This window comes from Schistocerca nitens, chromosome 8 (assembly GCF_023898315.1).
Source record: "Schistocerca nitens isolate TAMUIC-IGC-003100 chromosome 8, iqSchNite1.1, whole genome shotgun sequence".
NCBI classification, from domain to species: Eukaryota; Metazoa; Arthropoda; class Insecta; order Orthoptera; family Acrididae; genus Schistocerca; species Schistocerca nitens.
In genome coordinates, this window is record NC_064621.1 from 278,113,330 (window position 1) to 278,136,827 (window position 23,498).

The window sequence follows — 23,498 nt, forward strand, 5'->3', positions numbered from 1 at the left end:
AGTCCCATAGTGCTCAGAGCCATTTGAACCATTTTTTTATATTTGTGGAACTGAAGTTCAGAACTAAAATGTACCTTTCCCAAAGCGGTCCGATATAACCCTCAAAAATTCTCAAGTTCTGAGTTTTACAATCATAGTTAATACGTTAAAAAAACACTTTTTTCTGGCAAGTAGTGTGACTATGTTAGCTTCACTGCTCACTATGTTCTGGCCTGGGTTAGATTCCAGGTAGATTCAAATTTTACAAAGTCAAATTTTAAGTAAGTTGTATCTGCTGGAAGTCTAAAATAGAAAAGGATAGAAAAAATTTTATTTGTAGTTTTTAGCTATACAACCTTGAGTAATAATCTTTTACAAACGATCCATAACTAAGAATTTTTGTTCCCACGAACACTAGATTGTTGTGAGCTGTATATACTTACACTACTGGCCATTAAAATTGCTACACCAAGAAGAAATGCAGATGATAAACGGGTATTCATCGGACAAATATATTATACTAGAACTGACATGTGATTACATTTTCACGCAATTTGGGTGCATAGATCCTGAGAAATCATTACCCAGAACAACCACCTCTGGCCGTAATAACGGCCTTGATACGCTTGGGCATTGAGTCAAACACAGCTTGGATGGCGTGTGCAGGTACAGCTGCCCATGCAGCTTCAACACGATTCCACAGTTCATCAAGAGTAGTGACTGGCGAATTGTGACGAGCCAGTTGCTCGGCCACCATTGACCAGACGTTTTCAATTGGTGAGAGATCTGGAGAACGTGCTGGTGAGGGCAGCAGTCGAACATTTTCTGTATCCAGAAAGGCCTGTACAGGACCTGCAACATGCGATCGTGCATTATCCTGCTGAAATGTAGGGTTTCGCAGGGGTCGAATGAAGGGTAGAGCCACGCGTGGTAGCACGTCTAAAATGTAACTTCCACTGTTCAAAGTGCCGTCAATGCCAAGAAGAGGTGACCGACACGCGTAACCAATGGCACCCCATACCGTCACGCCGGGTGATACGCCAGTATGGCCATGACGAATACACGCTTCCAATGTACGTTCACCGCGATGTCGCGATACGATAAACCGCAATCGCGATAGGCTACAATCCGACCTTTATCAAAGTTGGAAACGTGATGGTACGCATTTCTCCTCCTTACACGAGGCATCACAACAACGTTTCACCAGGCAACTCCGTTCAACTGCTGTTTGTGTATGAGAAATCGGTTGGAAATTTTCCTCATGTCAGCACGTTGTAGGTGTCGCCAGTCTTCTGTAAATGCTCTGAAAAGCTAATCATTTGCATATCACAGCATCTTCTGCCTGTCGGTTAAATTTCGCATCTGTAGCACGTCATCTTCGTGGTGTTGCAATTTTAATGGCCAGTTGTGTACCTTACATGATACTATTTGACATATATTTTGGTATCCATTCTGCTACACAATCTACAACTTCTTATCTGCAAACAGCAAAACGTAATTTCTATTTTTCTATTTATTATGCATTTACAAACGGAAATTAGTAGATATAACGCTTTCCGTGTGCAACTTACGGTTTTGAAATTGAGGTCTTTCTCATATGTTGTTGGCGAAGTGAACAGGCAGATTTCGTGACCTATGGCCGCTTGACACTACACTTTCTCTGATTTTTCAAAACATCGGCAGAGTTTTCGCTGCCATTACGTGTTGTTGTGGCTGTTTAGTATGCATTTGTTTCGTTGCCTTTTGGCTGGGTGAGGCGCGCGAATTTGAAGTGTGTTTGGCATCTGTGGTGTTTGGTTGTTTGCGTGTGCGTGTGTGTGTTTTTCAGCTTTGGAAATAAAAAACATCCGCAGGGGCCAAATCTGAAGAATACGGAGGATGAGGCAGCACAGTGATTCCGTTTTTGGTGCAGTAGTCACGCACCTACAGGGATGAATGTGCGATCTCGTTATCGTGGTACAAAAGCCATGAATTGTGTCGCCACACTACGGACCGTTTCCTCCTCACATTTTCCCGCAGGTATTGTAACGCGTCCCGATAGTATTATCGATTTACAGTTTGTCCCTGCGGCGTGAATTCATGATGAACTAATCCTTCAGTCAAAGAAAACTATCAGCATGGCTTTTCACATTTTGCTTGACCTGACGAGGTTTTTTTTTTTTTTTTTTTTTTTGTCTTGAAGAAGCTTTTTCGACCCATTGTGAAGACCCATTGGTCTCAATATCATACCCATAGGCCCACGTCTCATCACCAGTTATGATGCTCTTAAGGAATATCTCGTTCTCATTTGCGCAAACGTCATCGGTAGTCTTTGAAGGGTGTCCTGAACGAGGGTCATCCTTAACTTCTGTAAAGCCATTTTTAAATCATATGAACCATTCGTAGCACCGAGTACGACTTAAAAACTCATCACCGTAGGCTTCCTGTGTGTCTCTGTAAAGGTTTTCTTGAGTTTCATACAAAATATAATTCAGACTCGTTGCTCTTCTATCTCTGCCATCCCGAAATTAGCAAACATTGCTACACAACGCTCTACTCAATACAGCACTGAACAATAACTAACAGACATACAGCAATGACCCTTGCGGCAGTTACAGGTTATACGCAGGCGTGAGCAGCGATGCCAACCATAATTCGCTCCAACACACCGTTGACGCGAAATTACGAATGTTCCGCAATTTTGTAACATACCTCGTATAACCCATATTTCAGTTCAAATACATTGTCGAACAAAATGTGCAGTGTCCTGAAGAATAAGAATATTTTATTGGGAAATGAGGTAAAAGTAATTCATCATTGTGGGAATATATGACAACAAATTCAGACAAAATAGTCACATCAACACAAAGAGTACCCCTCCCCAGCGGGAAAGCAGGCGTGTATTATCGCATGCAAACCATCATAAAGCTCCCGTATGGTATGCTGTGGTACATTGTGCCATGCGTCTTGCGCCTTTTGTTGCAATTTGGCAGTGGTTCTTGCAGGCCCTGAAGAATGAGTAAGTTCCTCCCTCATCACGCCCCGTAAGTGTTCAGTCTGTGAGAGCTCCGATAATATTGCTGGCCAGGGTAGCTGTTGTACATCACAAAAAGCTCTGCAGGTGTGGGAATGTTCCGCTAACCACTGCTGAATGCAACGACAAACTACTGACACACTGAGCCCAACATGTTCAGCAGTCGACCGAAAGAGCCATCCAGCTTCCCACAGGCTCACAATGTGGCCCAATTCAAATGGCTGAAGCTGTTCAACAAGAGTATTCGTCGGTGGGCGATGGTTGTACCCTAAAATGGATGTCGCAGACACTGTTCACAGTAACTGCTCAGTTAGCGTTCGTGGAGTCGTAGCACCTGCACTGTTCACAGCCATTATCTAGGATCATGGTGTGAGATCTGAAGACGTTCTAAAACATACAGAAACCGGAAATAACATTATTATTTTAGATGCATGAACAAGTAGATTAAGATTGATAGTTTCACCATTTTATGGCATGTATTTCTGTCAACTGCGGTAGCTTTCCCTGTTCTTAGATGCTATACACCAGATTAGCTTTCCTCTTTATTTAAAAATTTCAACTGGATTGTGGTCTATACCAGGATCTTCGTTGTTTTTCGGTTTCTTCAGAGCTATTTCATACAAATCTTTGAAGATAGGTTCTCCTAGGCTATTTGCATCTTCTTCTGTTTCCCCTTGATAATGTTGTTAGACATTTATTCTCCGTTGTACAGTTTTCTGAAATACTATTTCCATCTTCTTGCAAAGTCTAAAAGCGGCAATCGACAACGCTTGACGGTGCAAAAATGAAGCCCGTCGTAGGAAATGCACACATCAGATTCAAATTCATCAAGCGGATCATAAGCAAGTGAAGCTTCATCAATACAGCGTTGCTTACACACTTATCGCTCTATCAATAATTGAGTCTTGTCAGTCAGTCTTTAACACTGCTGGAAATAACTAACAAAAGAGACAGTGTTTTGAAGAAAGCCTTCGCCGTTCCTAAACGGCTTGTTAAGCGGGAGAAAAGGTGTTGAAGAAGTGATCAACAATCTCCAGTGGGATATGTATTAAACTTTTCAATCTTCTTCTATGTGTATTCTGTCGTCTATCTATTTTCTGTAGATATACCGTAGAAACTGAAGTCTCATATTGCTATTTTGTCTTTATGTTCGGACTAAACTCAGGAGATACTGTAACGGTTTTGACAAGATTTTCACCAACAGGCAGATTGATTTATGAGAAAGGTATGTTTGTATAATTTATAGACATTTCGTGCAAATTGGCTGAACAGTGATTAATTGCACTCCCTAGCCTCTGAAAAAACGATACCATTACCATCTAGTGGTGAGTGGCAGAACTTGAATCGCAGTAGCTCGTGCGGTCTGGAGCTGTTGCGTAGCAAAGGGTGTTTTATACCAATTTTGCGTAGCTGATGATGCTTGCTTCATACCAATGTTGTGTGATATAATTTGGTTCACACACAAGTGGTGTGGAGAGGTGCTTCGTACGAATGTTACAAGGCAAAGGGTGCTTTGTATCAATTTTACGTGGCAGAGGCTGCTTCACCCCAGTGCCGCACAGCAGAGGGTGCTTTGTACTGGTGATGTGCTGCAGAGGACACTTCATACCAAAGTTGCGTGGCAAGGGTGCCCCCTAACGAAGTTTTCTGCAGAGGGTAATTCATACCAGTTTTAGTGGCAGAGGGTGCTTCGTACCTACGTTATTTTGGGAATTATTGGAAAACTTTACGTGTTACTAGCGTAACATGTGAAGTCGTAGTCACTCACTCGGTGTAGTTACTTGATTAACTAACTGCACTGAATATTTTATTAGGACTTAATGTGTTACTTTTCCAATGAGACACAAGACTTTTAGTTATGATGATGACGCTCCGGAGCTGTAACCGCTTAACAGTAATTTTCTGTCGAATGCGATCAAGGCATTTGCGAATAAAAGAGTGAATTGCAAATACACTGTGTGCTCCAGACGACAATGTCAAATTTCATCGAGGACTGCATTACTTGCACTCACTGTTAGCGTACCTAGATCATCCCAAGATGTCAGCCAACAAGTGTCTTCTCCCCCGTGATTTATTGAGTAATGCTTGTGACGGTAATATTAAAGTTATTAAAACTTAACAATATTAAATCTTCTCGTGCTCCAGCACAGAATGAAGCAAGAAAGAGGCAAACGTGGTGAGGTTGCACTGTACACGCATTGCCACACACCGTAAGACGACTTCCAGGGTACCGTTGTTGCGTTAGAAGCAGATTCAGCTGGAGGGTTGTTGATATTTCCTCTTTCTTGCACAGTTGGCACGAGATCGGCTACTTCGACCTGCCCGCCATGATCGATTACATTCTCGATCAGACTCGGCGAACTGATCTGTTCTACGCGGGCCACTCCCAGGGCACCACATCCTTCTACGTCATGGCCTCGACGCGCTCCGACTACAACGCCAAGATTCGTGTCATGTTCAGCCTGGCCCCTGTCGCCTTCATGGATAACATGGCCAGCCCTCTTTTCCAAATCCTGGCACAGTTCGTTGAAATCTTGTCGGTAAGTATGTGTGTGTGTGTGTGTGTGGGTATGTGTGTGTGCGTGAATTCCTAAGGGACCAAACTGCTGATGTCATCAGTCCCTAGACATACACACTGCTTAAACTAACTTGTGCTAAGAACAACACACAGAAACGTCACTAAGCAGCTTAATGACACGTTCTTAAAATTTGTTGCAACTATTGCAGATCATTTCCATGCAATTTTTACGTAAGTAAATTATGTCATGCACCGATTTTAAACCAGTAACATCTACGCCAAGTTTCATCTACATCTACATCTACATGGATACTCTGCAAATCACATGTAAGTGCCTGGCAGAGGGTTCATCGAACCACCTTCACAGTTCTCTACCACTCCAATCTCGTACAGCGCGCGGAAAGAAGGAACACCTATATTTTTCCGTACGAGCTCTGATTTCCCTTATTTTTTCGTGGTTATGTCGGTCGGTGTCAACAAAATTTTTTCACAAGTTTGATTTTATTTATTTATTTACTTATTTATTTTCGAGATTCTGATTTTCACCGATGCCTTTGTACTTAACAGATACAGCTTAATGTTGTTGATCTTATTTTAATTGTTGTAGCTGGCCCTTCAACTGCTCAAGAACACCCTCGCTGGCCTGCGTTGTCAGTAACAACTTTTCTTAAATTAACGTCACATCACTCGCTCAACTGTGCTTCTCAACGCGTGTAGAAATCAGGCCATGTCAGCAACCGCAACCAAGGAAACAGACAGAAAATGAAAAGAAAATTTAGCGACACTGATTTAAGCTCAGGTGAAACATGCGAGACAGTGTGAAAAACAAGTCCCCACAGACAGAAAACACTTTACAGAGATATACGGATGTTGCGCGTAAAAAATATTTTCTGAAAGACGTGTCCCTCTTCAGGCTAAATCACACGATAAAATTAGTCAAATTAAATGCAGAAAGAAAGTAGATAATCTTAAGAAGGTGCTTGAAGATGAAGAAGAGAATGCCCTGTGTCTTAGGCGTCTCAACCCATTTTCTCACAGCAATCCAGGTGATGAATGGATTCAATGTGCAATTTGTTGCCAGTGGACACTTCTGTCATTTGTTAAAACTGGAATAAAAGTTGAATTTTTTATGAATGTTTGAACTGTGAATATTCTATCCGACACTCAGACGAAGACTGACAAAAATTCTGGACATACTTTTCTGTCACACTGTTATTGCGACAATGGGAACAAGATTTATGATTGTAGTTTTTGTCATAAAAGTGTTGAAATTAATATTAAAATAGACTTCGAGTATTAAAATCGATATATTTTCAATCAGACAACTAACGTTGTCAGTAAATTAAATGATGAAATCATATAGACCAACTTGCCCTAACTGCTGGGCCAACTTGCCCCGTGAGTGGAGTAGGTTGTCCCACGTAGTATTACTGTGCTAAATATTTTTTATGATTAGACAGACAGTGAGGAGTCTTAATTATTAAGTTATAAAATGCCGGAATAATGTACCACATAAAAAAATCTAAGGAAACATTTGAATTACAAGTTGGAAAATATCAAGAAGAAAAAGTGGGCCACCATGTCCCGGTCTTCCCTACTATTTCTTCCTTTATAGGCATAGTACTCAAGACAGTTTTAAAAAACGATCAGTTTCTTCTTATACGGCACCACTGCCGTATGTTTATGGTGATCCACGGTGGATTTTTTACAGAAGCCAAAACAGGCGGTCTTTATAGAGTTCGATGCGCCTAACACGAATATGACGATTCAAATTATCTCCTAGCTCAGGGTAATAAGTAAGCCGGGACTTAATTGAGCTTACTTAGTATATTGCCGCCGTTTCTTTGCCTTCATGTTGTGGGTGGTGTCTGGCGCTTCTCTATGTGGCATCCAGCAGAAATCACCCGTCATGTCACTAATCCACGGTACTATGTACCGCTGTTCCATGCGAGAAATATCCTGGTCGAACTGCTCTCTGTGTTCAACACTCCCTGGGAAGACATCGAGGTGAGTGTAAAGGAAGCGCATCCGCACGGTTATATTGCCACCGGTGACATAAGCACGAATACGTTGGTCCACTAGTCCCTGTAAATTTCGGCTCTCCGGTTTCCCAAGAACAACGTCGTCATACTACGACAGCAGTGCCCCGCTTGCAGCTGATCAGGTGTTAGAGCAGACTCAGGTGTATGTCTCCCAACAACCGGCGTATCTGAGGCCGAATCCTTCATGATCACCTCTGTGCTGAGCTGTGAAACTTCTTACACAGATACCGAAATGCTGCTACATTCCTGTGCACAGCCTTAACAAATGCTGTCATAAGTCCCAACGTAATGTGCGATGATTGGAGGACAATTGTTTTCGGATGCACTAGAGATTCGGCAACATTTATTTTCTCTTGAGCGACTGTCTCATTTACACAGGTTGCAGCAAATACTTAGTTTAAGTATCCTGCAAATCCAACAGCACTGAAATGACGTTGAAGTCTCCAAATACCAGTCATTCATGTTCCGAATAACAACAGATTCAACACGGTATAACTTTATTTAGCTAATTCAGCATATGCATCAGGGATGGATGGCCTTTGATTACCACTATGTAATAGTGCTGCCATTCACCTTGTTTTTCAGCTATCTACAAAAACACTCCATTTTTCTGGCTTGTATGTAATGTTCTGGTCTTCCAAGAAATTGTCAATGTCAGTTCAGCAATTTACATTGCCCTCGATACTGAAACTAAACTGAAGTCTTCTCTGATGCTTCCGAAACACAAACAGACGTACTGTGTCAGCGATCCACAGGTGCAGTCATGACACCAAGAGTTGGGCTTTGCGCATTGGAAGATCTATATCCGTGATCATATCACTGAGTTCACACTGTGTGATTTTATGTGATTCTCTGGATGACCATGTTGGTGTAAATGTAACAGCAGAGTCACTGACATTTTTTCGGCTGTATGTGTCCTGTCCGTTCAGCATAGTCGTTCGACGGTGGGATACGTAGGGGAATAGGAACTGGTAGTTCTTCGTCATAAGCCACCGAGCAAATGACAGGTGGGATGTCAGGGTACTAAATACAGTTTTCCTCGAGGACTTGACTTCTTCCCTCAAGGAAAGTACCTTACAAAAGTAGGAATCTGATGCAAGATTTGTTATTTCACGCCAAATAACAGAACTCCATGGAGACGTTTTTACTGTGCATCCAAGTATTCAGTGTAGACGAATACGAGATGTAATACATGAGCGAAGCCCACGATTTATCTTCATCTGCCACTCTACACCCGAAATACAAGTCGTATGTATGTCTCGCTGCTTTCGGCAATAGTCGCCTTCTTGAACCACAATTAACGTATGCACAAAAGTAACAAAATTTTTCAGGCTTGTTACTGCAGGTGCGGGGCATTTTTGTGAAAACTTAACACAGTTCTTCAGTTCCCACACTTCACATCATATACTCGTACATTCACTGTCAACCGTGGCGACTTTCGTTCTAGTAACAAATGAACCAACGCAGCACAAGAGCACTAAGCCGTGGAAAATGACAATTGAAATCCTGTCTTGCTTCTACATTCAACACTGCCCATCTGACTGAATTGAAAGCACCTGCCTTATGGTGCAAAGCAGTGTTTGCCAAATTGTATTTTCAGCATCCACCTCACTTCGTCACGGTGCGTCTGCATGTAGCCCTTATTATGTGCCATAAGAGTGACCACGAAACGTGAAAACCTCATTTACTTGTGACCCTGACCTAGGAGATAATTTTAACCTTGATATTCGTGGTCTATGCATCTATATCTATAGTACAGCTTCTTTCGTTCTGTAAAAAATAAAAAGTTAAAATCTGGATCAGTGTCACTGAAAGACATTTTGAAGTTTTCTACATCGGCTATTCTTCACAAGTATTCAATTTATTCTATCTTGCACTATTGGCCAATTGTGCTAGATAAAATAAACTGAATACTTGTGAAAAACAGCCGAGGTGATAAATTTCAAAATGTAATTTAAATAACATTTTTCTATCCTTCCTGTTGTTAAACACAGCATCCGAGAAAAACAGCTTTTTTCTATGACGTTTATTTCTGTCTACGGTCAGAAACTACTTAGTGGATTTACTGATTATCCATACTCAATAAATATGAGGTTATTAAAAAATAACTCCAGACTCTTAGAAAACAACTGCACGAAAACTACAAGACATACAGGAAATAGACAAAAATCAGTGGTCTCCCCCCGTCTGTAACCTATATTACAGGTGCTCAATAGAACACCGTTTTTGGCGAAGAAAATGTCAGTACGACAGTCAAACTCTTGCCAAACACATCTCAAAGCATCTTGGAAGATTTCAGCAAGCGCATTAGTTACCCTTCCTTGCAACTCTTCCAAATGAAGTGGCAAGTGGAACCAGGAACACGCGGTTTTTTAAATAACCCCGTGGAAAGAAACTTTATGTACTTAAGTCTGCTTTGTGTGGGGGCCAATGGAGATCTGAAGCGGTGATGTGAAGCACGTCTGGTCCAGTACTGTGACAGTCTGGCATTGAGATAATAACGAACATGGCATAAACCACTGCCGCAGCATGTACAGGTACACAAACAAGCGATTAATTGGAAATAACTTTTTCATATTTTTAATTGGAATTTAGCGCATGCAAGGTATAATAATTGCAGTCTCTAAACCGAAATTACACTCTTCTTATATAAAGAAGAGGGTACAGCTCCTTTTATTTTTGACCTTGAGGCATATTATCATGGTGTATCTCTGTAGCCATAAGTGTTTTGCCTTCGCAGGTGCTGACCCAACTGATTGGCCTGAACGAGTTCAACCCGAACAACGAATTCATGCAGTTGGTGACGGAGCTGATGTGCAGCGATGGGGCGTTCACGCAGGACATATGCAGCAATCTCATGTTCATGATTGGTGGGTTCAACGAAGCTGAGATGAACAAGGTAAGTGAGTCAGTTCATCGTGTGTGTGTGTGTGTGTGTGTGTGTGTGTGTGCGATACCTGTTCTGTCCGATAAATATATAAAGGGTGAATTTTAACAAAACCGATATACTACAAGGGCATTTTCCTAATTGGAGATGGTGGAAAAAGGGTCCTATGAACATGCGTCCGAAAATGGACAGTGCGCATGCAACAACAACAGATCACTCTCAAACAGTACAGAGCTGCATCGCATCCACGTCACAACCGATTTTGGCTTCGTGGGATACAATGCACGTATTCGCACACACCTGTCATGCATGATACACAAAATCTTACTTTGGCTTACACCATGTTGGAGTGCAACTTGCCTGGAGTTTGTAGTAGGGTTCATCTCAGTATTCTGTAGAACCCAGTCCTCCAGATTTGGTGTACGAACAGTGCGCCGCCTCCCTGCAAGTGCGTCTGTCTGAAAGGAGCTATGATTATACAAACGCTGAAAGAAGGCTTCAAATGTTGTGTGACGTGTTTGGTGTGTCTGAGGGTACTTGTTTTGGTACAGCCATGCTGCCTGTCGACCATTTCCGTCTGCTTGGCCGTACACAAACTTTATCTTGGCTTGTTCCCGACATGAATACCACACCATGGTGCTGCTTACAGCATGCTGCGTCAATCATACAGCCTGCAACACAGAAGGAACACACGGCACGTGGTCAGAGGAACTGTCATTCGTCAGCGCCATATGTCTTGGCAAAGATGCGTTTCCTGACACATGTTCACGAAACCTTTTCCCTCAATTTCCAGTCAGGAATCCATACCTGCAGTTTTTAGTTTTCATTAATGTTCATTCTGTATACAAACAGTTTATCGGTACTCGTGATTGTCTTGGTAACTTCAGTGTAGACCCACAAAAGGCCCTGAGACTCTTGTGTAAATACAGGAATCGCTGCGAGCAGCAAGCAGGTGAATCGAATGTACAGTGTATGCTACTTGCATATGAAGAGTTGAGAATTTGTGTCAGCTGGGGAGCCTGACCGGATGACCAAGGCAATTAAGGCTACCGCTCGCGTTAAGCAGGAGATTGTGTTTCGAGACTCAGCCCGGCATAAATTTACAACTTTCTCCATCGAATTATTTCGAACCTGATTGCAATTGGCGATTGTCTTTCTTCGAAATTATAAAAACTTAGGCACACATTCGGTACAAATTTTGGTTTTGTTAGGCGTCAGTCCCTGAATTTCAAAACTACATCCTGTACTAAACAGTTTTGATATGTGCTGTTTGTGTGGTGGAGTGGAATTCTAAGGCATACTGATGAGATTTTTTCAAAATTTCTGTGCAGTTAATGCTTATCTCTCTCTCCTTGTAACAAAAAAGTATTAGCAAACAGTTCTGGAAAAAACATCGGCAACATAAGATAACTACAAAACAGTACGAAACTGGCACTCAAAAATTAGACTACTTTTCTGTATCATAACAACAAGGGATTGACAACCAACGTATTTTCAGTCCTGTTCATTCAGCGTATATACATAATTCAGGTGATTTGGATGTATCAGTTTGAAAAGAGTTTAGTGTTGTAGATTGAGAGATATAAGCCATTGTATGTATATTATAGCTCCTTTTACATATATATTCTGCATTGAGGTTAAGTTAATCATATACTTACTGAATGACTGCGGCAGTTTTCCTACTAAGGCATTTATTGAAACGTCTCCTTCGTTTCAAAACCAGTTTAGGTTTTTCTAACCAGTTATCGACTGATTATTTCTATGGAAAAGCACCTTTACGAAATAGAAATACAACGGTGTGAAAATAAATTAGTCCAAGAACAGTGACATATGTGTAAGAATGGCAGCGAATCCACACACTATATTGCTGTTCGTTCGATTTACAGAAGTTTACTGTTTTCAAGAGTTGACATTTCTGCACATATGGCAGGATACGTGCAAAGATACAACGTTGACCAAAGAATAAAAGTAAGATCCATCTAAAAGTTTCAGAGATTTATTTATGTACATGTAAGTGTATAGTAGAGGAAAAAGATAACTAAAGAAAATAAAATTATTAAAAAATGTAACAAAATGAGAAATTTCATCACCATCATCATTTAAGACTGATTATGCCTTTCAGCGTTCAGTCTGGAGCATAGTCCCTCTTATAAAATTCCTCCATGATCCCCTATTCAGTGCTAACACTGGTGCCTCTTCTGATGTTAAGCCTATTACTTCAAAATCATTCTTAACCGAATCCAGGTACCTTCTCCTTGGTCTGCCCCGACTCCTCCTACCCTCTACTGCTGAACCCATGAGTCTCTTGGGTAACCTCGCTTCTCCCATGCAGGTAACATGACCCCACCATCTAAGCCTGTTCGCCCTGACTGCTACATCTATAGAGTTCATTCCCAGTTTTTCTTTGATTTCCTCATTGTACACACCCTCCTGCCATTGTTCCCACCTACTAGTACCTGCAATCATCCTAGCTACTTTCATATCCGTAACCTCAACCTTATTGATAAGGTAACCTGAATCCACCCAGCTTTCGCTCCCATACAACAAAGTTGGTCGAAAGATTGAACGGTGCACAGATAACTTAGTCTTGCTACTGACTTCCTTCTTGCAGAGGAGAGTAGATCGTAGCTGAGCGCTCACTGCATTAGCTTTGCTACACTTCGCTTCCAGTTCTTTCACTATGTTGCCATCCTGTGAGAATATGCATCCTAAGTACTTGAAACCGTCCATCTGTTCTAACTTTGTTCCTCCTATTTGACACTCCGTTTATATCTCTTTCTCATTGACATTACTTTTGTTTTGGAGATGCTAATCTTCATACCATAGTCCTTGCATTTCTGATCTAGCTCTGAAATATTACTTTGCAAACTTTCAATAGAATCTGCCATCACAACTAAGTCATCCGCATATGCGAGACTGCTTATTTTATGTTCACCTATCTTAATCTCACCCCGCCAGTCTATTGTTTTCAACATATGATCCATAAATAATATGAAACTACTCTGAACCATGGACTCAATTTACCGTCAACTCTAACTGCTGCCTCACTATCCATGTAAAGACCTTTAATTGCTTGCAAAAGTTTGCCTCCTATTCCATAATCTTGTAGAACAGACAATAACTTCCTCCTAGGAACCTGGTCATATGCCTTTTCTAGATCTATATAACATAGATACAATTCCCTATTCCACTCGTAACACTTCTCCATTATTTGCCGTAAACTAAAGATCTGGTCCTGACAACCTCTAAGAGGCCTAAACCCACACTGATTTTCATCCAATTTGTCCTCAACTAATACTCGCACTTTCCTTTCAACAATACCTGAGAAGATTTTACCCACAACGCTGATCAAAGAGATACCTCTGTAGTTGTTACAATCTTTTCTGTTTCCAAGTTTAAAGATTGGTGTGATTACTGCTTTTGTCCAGTCTGATGGAACCTGTCCCGACTCCCACGCCATTTCAGTTATCCTGTGTAGCCATTTAAGACCTGACATTCCACTGTATTTGATGAGTTCCGACTTAATTTCATCCACCCCAGCCGCTTTATTGCACTGCAATCTAATGACCATTTTCTCCACTTCCTCAAATGTGATCCTATTTCCATCATCATTCCTGTCCCATTGTACATCGAAATCTGAAACATTACTGATCGTATTTTCACCTAAATTGAGCAACTCTTCAAAATAATCCCTCCATCTGCCCAAGGCATCAACAGGATTCACCAGCAGTTTTCCTGACTTGTCCAAAATACTTGTCATTTCCTTCTTACCTCCCTTTCGAAGACTGCTAATTACACTCCAGAATGGTTTTCCAGCAGCTTGACCCAAGGTCTCCAACCTGTTTCCAAAGTCTTCCCAAGATTTCTTCTTGGATGCTTTAATTATCTGTTTGGCTTTGTTTCTTTCTTCAACATAACTTTCTCTGTCTACCTGAGTTCTAGTATTAGCCATTTTTGATATGCCTTCTTTTTCCTTTTACAGGCTGCCTTGACTGTGTCATTCCACCAAGCTGTTTGCTTCATCCTACCTTTACACACTACTGTTCCAAGACATTCTTTGGCCACTTCTAGTACTGTGTCCCTGTACCTTGTCCATTCCTTTTCCAGTGACTGCAATTGACTACATTCAACTAACTGGTACCTTTCTGAGATCACTGTTATGTACTTGTGTCTGATTTCCTTATCCTAAAGTTTCTCCACTCTTATCCTCCTACACAGGGACCTGACCTCCTGCACTTTCGGCCTCACAATACCAATTTCACTGCAGATTAAATAGTGATCAGTGTCATCAAAGAATCCCCTGAATACACGTGTGTCCCTCACAGCCTTCCTGAATTCCTGATCTTTTATTATATAGTCAATGACAGATATGGTTCCCCTGCCTTCCCAAGTATACCGGTGAATGTTCTTATGTACAAAAAAGGAGTTTGTGATTACTAATCCCATACTGGCACAGAAATCCTAGAGTTGTTTCCCTTTCCTGTTGGCCTTCATATCCTCTCCAAATTTACCCATAACCGTTTCATACCCTTCTGTTCGATTTCCAACCCTGGCATTAAAATCACCCATGTGCAGAACACTGTCCTTGTCCTTTAACAACTACATCACTGAGTGCGTCATAAAAACCATCCATCTTATCTAGATCTGTCCCTTCGCAATGCGAATATACTGACACAATCCTAATTTTCTTGCTAGACACTGTCAAATCTATCCACGTCAGTCGTTCGTTTACATATCTTATTGCAACTACGCTGGGTTCCATTTCTTTCCTGATGAAAAGCCCTACACCCCATTGTGCTATTCCTGCTTTGGCTCCTGACAGGTAGACCTTCTATTCTCCCACTTCCTCTTCTTTCTCACCCCTTACCCGAATGTCACTAACAGCTACAACGTCCAACCCCATCTTACTTGCAGCCTCTGCCAGCTCTACCTTCTTCCCAGAGTAGCCCCCATTGATATTAATAGCTCCCCATCTCGTTATCATTCGTTTACCGAATCGTATCTTAGGAGCCCCTGATTTGTCAATTAGAGGTGGGACTCCGTCACCTCCAAAGGTCAGAGGCATTTTGCTCTGATTGTTGCCAGCATCATATTTATAGTACCAGGGAAGCAGGTTTCTAGTCTTACTTGCCCCGTGTCCCATTGAGTTTTACCCCTAATGGTTGAGGGACTAACCGGTGGATTTGGTAGTCTTTGCCGTCTGAGCACAAAGGTGGCCACGACTCGGAATATGTCCGAGATGCCCAACCTTATTCCAAAGTAACTGGTATCCCGACTGTCAGGACCACTTACTTGGCCACTCACACGTTGCCCGTGGTTCATGAACTAGGACATGGTACCAGGAAACCACACCATGAACCACAAATGAGAAATTTGAAAACTTAAAATTTATATTGGTTTATATACATTCCTGATTTATTAAATGTTTCATGTCTGCAGGTGGTACCCCATGTAATACTTTCAACATTGTTTGCGGTACGATATGTACGACTAATTCTGATTTTGATAAAGTCTGACTGTTTTATTGGAAATGCTACCGAAATATGGGAGACCTCAAAGCAAAAAAAAACAAAAAATCTAACGAAAATAATCCTTGTGCATTCACGATGCAGCTCTTACATGAGAAAAACACGTCCAAAAACATTTAGGGTGAATTCTGAATACTTCATCATCCAAAGAAACGGAAGAAAATTAATATACTACAAAAATCAACATTTTTAGTCATTTTAAGAAACAACCATTTACATCTACCAACGAATGAACTCAACTACGAATATAGAACTTACCTGAATACTTTTGCTGACATTCTGTTTATAGCTAACTAGACGAAAATAGCAATTCCATCCGCAGTTTGTACACTAACAGATAAGAATTTTCATTCGTAGATCATGAACTTCCCCTACACTAAGTGAACTTTTATATTTTCGAACGTACCATTTCGGTAGAACATCTTACAATTTTATTGTTTCGTGTTTGTTAGCTTCTCTTCTTTGCATATGCACGTATTTGTAGCTAGATAGCCGGCCGGGGTGGCCTAGCGGCTCTAGGCGCTACAGTGTGGAACCGCGCGACCGCTACGGTCGCAGGTTCGAATCCTGCCTCGGGCATGGGTGTGTGTGATGTCCTTAGGTTAGTTAGGTTTAAGTAGTTCTAAGTTCTAGGGGACTGATGACCTCAGAGGTTAAGTCCCATAGTGCTCAGAGCCATTTGAACCATTTGTAGCTAGATAGATCTTTCATATTGTTGGACGAACCTCACCTTTATTCTTTGCTCAAAGTTATATTTCTGCACATTTCCCACCTTATGTACACAAACTAACTGTCAAAATACAAAGAGCAGTTAATTTTTTCTGAATGCAAACACAAATGCCGGCCGCGGTGGTCTCGCGGTGCTAGGCGCACAGTCCGGAACCGTGCGACTGCTACGGTCGCAGGTTCGAATCCTGCCTCGGGCATGGATGTTTGTCATGTCCTTAGGTTAGTTAGGTTTAAGTAGTTCTAAGTTCTAGGGGACAAAATGACCACAGCAGTTGAGTCCCATAGTGCTCAGAGCCATTTGAACCATTTTTTGAAACACAAATGTAAATATGCTGCTATTTTTATACATATGGTAACTTTTCTAGTTAACTATCCTTCCGTTAAGGTATTTTCACACGATGGTGTTTCCATTTCGTAGCGACAATGTAAAGTGGTTTTCTGTACAGATAACTTGTGGGCAACGGCTTAAAAATTCGAAACCTAATGCGAAATGAAGAAAAAGTTTAAGTAAATAAACTCAGCGAAAAAGATTTCGCTATCATATCTGTATATAACATGAATATGCTAAAAAGACAAGTTCCCACGTAAATAATAGAAAATACGCGTGTAAAAAAGTTTATGGCTGCACAAATCAACGACAAGATGTATATGACTAGTACGATACAGAGATCTGAAGGGGTCAAATACACATGAAAGTTAATAACGAAGGAATTATAAAAGTAGTCACCAAGACTGTGATCACTCTTTTTATTGACATCCTGTCAACTCTGATTTTATTGTGGAGATGATTAAGCTTTTTTGCAGTTCATCAGGCAACAGTAATCTAAGGAGTTGTCAGGGTTATAGTCCTACAACCACTTCCACCCCAACTCTAGCATGTGACCTACAAGAGCCTATCAGTCAGGTGGCAAGATTGGGTTCCATACAGAGGGTTACAGGGTCGATAGGCTGGTTAGTGCTGGAGGATCACCAAACCGACCTTGAAGCAGACGTGGTGATTATACTTTTCACCTTTGAGACATATTGTATGACATTAATGTAAAATGTTCCGATATTAAATTAGTTCCATATTCGGATCTCCGGGTGGGTGCTGCTTTTGTGTAACAAAATCCGAAGTCTAGGTAACGAGGTTAGCAGTACTTTCATACACTTGTCGTTCGTTAGTGGGAGATGATGGATTAACAGAAACAGAAGAGGAACTAGAGACAATCAACTGGAACATTGTTGGTTTAAGTGAAGTACCTGGTAAACGCGAAAAATTGTTCTGTTGCCATGGTTATCAATTTGGTCGAATTTTTAGTAAACAAAATAACTGTAGACAAGATAGTAGTATTAGAAGGAACTAGAGCAGAACAGCACTTTTGGTCCTTAAAATATAAGATAGTTATAAGATGCAAATATCTCAAACAGATGAATCCTAACCAATCCGATGAAGAGATACAATCCTTCTATAAGTGCCTGAAAGAAACCTGTGAAATAGATGGACATTTTTTTTCTACAAATTCATAACTGAAGTATTTAATGCCGAAGTTGGAACATACGAGAAAGGTGATTATACATAGTTAAAAGAAGCGGTAGAGGTGAGAGATTATTCCAATTAGCAAAATGCATTAAGACAAATAATGTGAACACTTTTTACAACAAATTATCCTACTCGCAAATGGACTTGGAGGACTCCTGACAATGAAGTGAAAAATGAGGTTGATTAAATTCTAACCGGCAGGCTTCAAAATGTCAAAGATACCTGTGTGCTTAACAGATTCAACACAAACAGTGATAATCGACTAATAAGAGCAAGATTTGAAGTGAATGGAAACGATGAAAAATTTAAAGTAATTAAAAGAAACACAAAAATTTTAAAACTCAAAAATCTGAATGAAAGGAAATAGGAATTTCCAGAAATAATTAAGGGAAAATAGAAGTATAAAGCAGAAGCGTAACAAAGACACCAACCACAAAAGCTGGAGGAGCACGTGGCTTGTGTAAATCTCAAAAACAACCAAAGAAGTGACAAGTGAAACGATAGGTTTGATGGACAAGAAAAGAAAAGTGAAAACAGGAACAGGCAAAGATAAAACAGAATACTCAGAACTTTTCAATGCTCTGAAATAGAGTATAAAAGAACACATCAAGAAGAATGAAGAAGATATGTTGAAAGCCAGTCCTGAAAATAAATCTAGATAACAAATGTCGAACCGCAGATCGTAAGGACTCAACTAATTGCGTTAAATACAGAGAAATCCAAATTACAAATAATGATACTCGACTATACTGGAAATTTTTGTAACACCCTACAGTAAGATGAACGATGATACCTTAATAATAGATTAATTGGATGTTTCTGTCTCGCAAACTCCAGAAATTCTTCGATCAGAAGTCAAATACGCTATAGACACGATATAAAAATGAACTGCTCCAGTTAGTGATGAATTCTCAGTCGATATTTTAAAGCTAATGGGTGAGTAATCTATACAGCATTCAGAAAAATATTTTCATGTTGTTTCACAGCGAAATATCCAAGAGATTGGAATAAAGTCAAGATACAAAAATGTTCAGGCTTTCGTGGCCACTTGTTGACAAACTGCCTATTGGCTTCTGTCTCGGGTTCTTCGGCCGACGTTCATCTAATGATTTTTCTGACGTTTCGCCAGCACGAGTGGCTGGCATTGTCAAAGCTTCACCCTCCATTGCTGGTGGTGAACTGGAGCCGAGCTCGCGGCCGCAGACTATATGTACCTGGCGCGCCAGCGTCCGAGGACTTCTCCGCGGTCATTTCCGGTGCGGTTCTCCTCTTGCTACCTGCGACGGTCGTTCGCTGCAGTACGAGAAGCCAGGATCCGTTTACCTTAAGGCTTTCCTCTTTCTTGTTCAAACTGTTCACGTGTTTTTGTATTTCTACAGCTTCTCTGAACAAGCGCGTGTGATAGTGCTTCTCTACAGCCAGAACTTCCGTGTCGGCGAATTTTATTACGTGGTCGGTCCCACTCAGTGCGTGCTCTGCCACGGCCGATTTTTCCACCTGCCCCAACCTGCAATGTCGCTTATGCTCTTTGGTCGTGGTGTTAATTGATCGTCCAGTCATTCCGACATAAACTTTTCCGCATGTGCATGGTATACGGTATATTCCTGACATTGCAAGTGGGTCTCTTTTCTCCTTCGCCGATCTAAGACACTCTTTGATCTTCATTGTTGGTTTGAAAATCGTCTTTACGCCATGTTTGCGCAATATACGGCCGATTCTGTCCGTCACTCTGGGAATGTATGGCAGAAAGGCAGTACCCGACATTTCTTTTTCTGGTTCCTTACTTCGCCGAGTGTTTGGCTCTGTTACACTTCTAATATAATTTGTGGAGTACCCATTGCTCCTCAGGACAGTTTCCAGGTCTTTTAAATTGGTCTAACATGAACGGTTGAAACCGCTTAACTGGCATCGTTTGATATGCATTAGGCGAAGCTCGGAGTGTGAGGGAGTGGCCCAGAGGTATACCCGCAGCGTTAGGGTGGAAGTAATATCTGTCATGCATTTATTTCTCAGGAAGAGTCGAATCACCAGACCGACGTACAGTTTCGCAGTCAGCATGTGCGCGATAACCACGAGAGTGCTCCTGCTGCCATAAGAAATCCTGCCCCAGAGCACAACTCTAGGTACTGCTTTAGTGTATCTAGCACTCAGCCAGGTTACTTGTAGATCGCCTTCTAACCAACACACGCCCATCACTGGCACCGAGGCACAACCAGCTTTCATTAGAAAACACTACAGACCTCTACCCTGCCCTCTAATGAGCTCTTGTTTGACTCCAATGAAGTCGCAAATGGCGATGCGTTGAGGTCAGTCTAATGCACGCAACAGGGCGTCTGGCTCGGAGCTGTCCTCCAATTGGAAATTTGTGACAAGTTCCTATGGGACAAAACTGCTGAGGTCAGCGGTCGCTAGGGTTACGCACTACTTAATCTAACTTAAACTAACTTACGCTAAGGACAACACACACACCCATGCCCGGGGGAGGAGTCGAACCTCCAACGGGGAGCCGCTCGAACCGTGGCAGTGCGCCTAAGACTGCGCAGCCTGTCATTGAAGCAACCGAATTGCAACAGTTCACTGTGTCACTGGGGTGATAACTGGTACACAAATTGCTCTGCAAATGCAGCACGATGCGCCAGAGCAATACGCCGAACATGTTTGTCCCTTTCTACAGTGTCACGTGACTGTCTAGAACCCCATCTCCTTGCGATTGTACTTTCTCGTGAGTACCGCTGTGCAATGGTTACATGCACGACAAGTCTTTCAATAATACTTCTCGTAGGCCTATTACGCGATCTCCTTCGAAATCTGTGAGCTGTTGATAACGACGTCTTTGTCACCTCCTAAAGGCATTGTTGACTATCATCAACTCACCACGTCCAATCTCAAAGGCAACTAACGTTCACGACCGTCACAACGCTTATTTAAACCAAACCCGGTGTGCGTCGTTAGCGCCACTCTTGTGCGACTGATGCGAAATTTCATTATACATCAACTTTCAGATATAGAAACATGCCTATCAACTTTTGGGTGTTGCAATTTTTTTCCTACTGTGTAATTATAAAGCTTTCTCAGTGTGTAGAAATAGGCCGGGTATCAGCGCAAGCCACGAAGTGGTGCACAGCAAGTTGCGACATCCGAGGTGCACATCAACAGTGCTCGTGCGCTGTCATGCAGGCGATAGAAAGCCTGCCGCATTCTCTGCGGGCGGGGTGGGGGGGGGGGGGGGGTAGCCGACTGTGTGGTCCAGGGTCTTGGTTCTTGGTTGTCGTGTAGGACACGACCTAGTTACCCGCCATGGATTGACCAAGACTGCAAGGGCTGTGTGAACATGCCATGCATTTATGCATACTATCTGTTATGTGGTACGGATATAATTTGACTCATATTGTACACTTCTTGCCAACCACATTCTGACAAACATCGTTATATTAATATGGAACTTCACCCAAATAAGGTCCAAAACGCCAAGAAGGTGGGCTATAGCCATTGATTTGAGGAGATTTTAGGAACCCAGAGGAAGGAAAAAGCAAGGATTAATAATAATATGAGAATCTATGAAAAAAAAAATTTCACAGGCGTTTGAAGGCCCACATAATCTAACTTCAACATAGCTGCCTGACAAAGAAACTGAAGAAAACAGAAGACATAGTCGGAGATGGATGTCAATATAATTCTGTAAACATAGACACCACTAGCAGGTATGTAAGTAATTAGAGTTTCTTTATCCTTGTTCTTATGAGACTTAGTAGTGTATACAAAGGGTTCGAACAGTGTTAGATGTTGAGTAATCACTGTGAAGGATATGGAGAAACCACATACTCGTGCGTAACTGTGTTATCAGCACTTGGCAGAATTTGACAGGTCCTCAGTATGGGACTCCATTCGGACAGCTTTTCGACTCATGCAATGTCCAGATCTGTGTGGCATTCGCATGTGATAGTTGCCCGATGTTTGACTACATGGGAATGTGATGGTATGCACGCTCATCGTCAATCTTCTGGGTGATGACACCTGACCACCACAAGGGAGCACGGTCGTATGGTGATACAAGGTCTTCGTAACCCATTCACATCTTCGCTTGCCATCCCAGAGAACTATTGGACTCCTTGCAATATTCTGTGTGATCCCACAAATCTGGTCGGAGACTAGCAGTAGCCACACTTGTGAAGTGTCGTCCTACACCTAGGCTGCAGTTCACACAACACATGAAATGGTGCCATGATCAGGAAGTGTGATCTGGATGAATGGCGACGCATTGGGTTCAACAATTTATCGCTGTTCTCCATTATCCCGACTGCCGGCCGTCAGCGACTTTGGTGGTCGCAATTTTCTAGTGTTTAAGTTAGGCACAGTGGCGTCACCTCAAGCCTTATGTGTTGTACCATTTAGATGTCAACTTCATCCCAGTTTCACAATCCAGGATATCAAGGACTAGTTACAACAATTGTGGGTCTGGTACTGAGCGTCACGGGTTTCGAAACCGCGCCAGACTGCATGGAACTCGATGACCACTAGATGTCTCTTCAGCAGTCGCACTGTAAGTCGTGGCTGCGCGCGCTCCTGGCCCCGAGTCTAACGTGAGGGCGCCACTGTGGAGCACATGGTCCCAGCGGCCAATAGCGACATACCCGGTCGTGTATTTAGGCAGCTGCCTCTCACTCAGTCAGCCCCACGCGGATCCTGTACGACCTTATCCCATTCCCCCACCTCCTCCTTTTCCTCGAACGGATACGGTCCTCTACACCTCCCGTAAACTTGATCCCCTCACCTGCTTGTCTCTCCCATCCTCTCCCACCCCAGTCCGCTGCCGCGCCTGTATTCCCACGTCCCACCTGCTCTCCATCTCTCCACTCTCCATACCCTCTCCCAAGGTGGCTTCCGCCAGCTCCCCCTCCCTAATGATGCCCTCATCCCCTCCATTTACCCCTCCTATCAACTTTGATACTCCCCTCCCACTTCCTGTGTTTTTTCCTATGGGCACCCTCTCTCCCTACTCTCTCCCTTCCCTCCTTCCTCCCTTCCTCCCTCCTCCTCCCCCAGGCTTCCCCTACCCCCATACCTTCATTCCTCCCACCATTTCCTCTGCCATTGGCATCTCTGCTGTCCCCTCTCCCTCCCCCACCACCCTCTTCCCCTCTTGGCAGGTCCCAGGACTCACACACGTTAAGTGGACATTCGTCCGTCGGAGATCATCGCCATCAGTTTTTCGTGTGCGTGCTGTCGTGTTTGTGATTTAGTGTTTCTCGCCGCCCACGCTTCTTCGTTCACGTGTATCGT

The 23,498-nt window shown here is 42.3% G+C and overlaps 1 protein-coding gene across 1 annotated transcript in view; it reads left to right on the forward strand.

Moving 5' to 3' along the window:
• LOC126198881 (lipase 3-like) overlaps nucleotides 1-23,498 on the forward strand; it is a 78,940-nt gene that overhangs the window by 32,730 nt on the left and 22,712 nt on the right. The window contains exons 6-7 of the mRNA XM_049935486.1: nucleotides 5,286-5,532; nucleotides 10,293-10,451. Of these exons, the coding sequence (XP_049791443.1) occupies nucleotides 5,286-5,532; nucleotides 10,293-10,451 (406 nt within the window). The remainder of the gene's footprint in view (nucleotides 1-5,285; nucleotides 5,533-10,292; nucleotides 10,452-23,498) is intronic.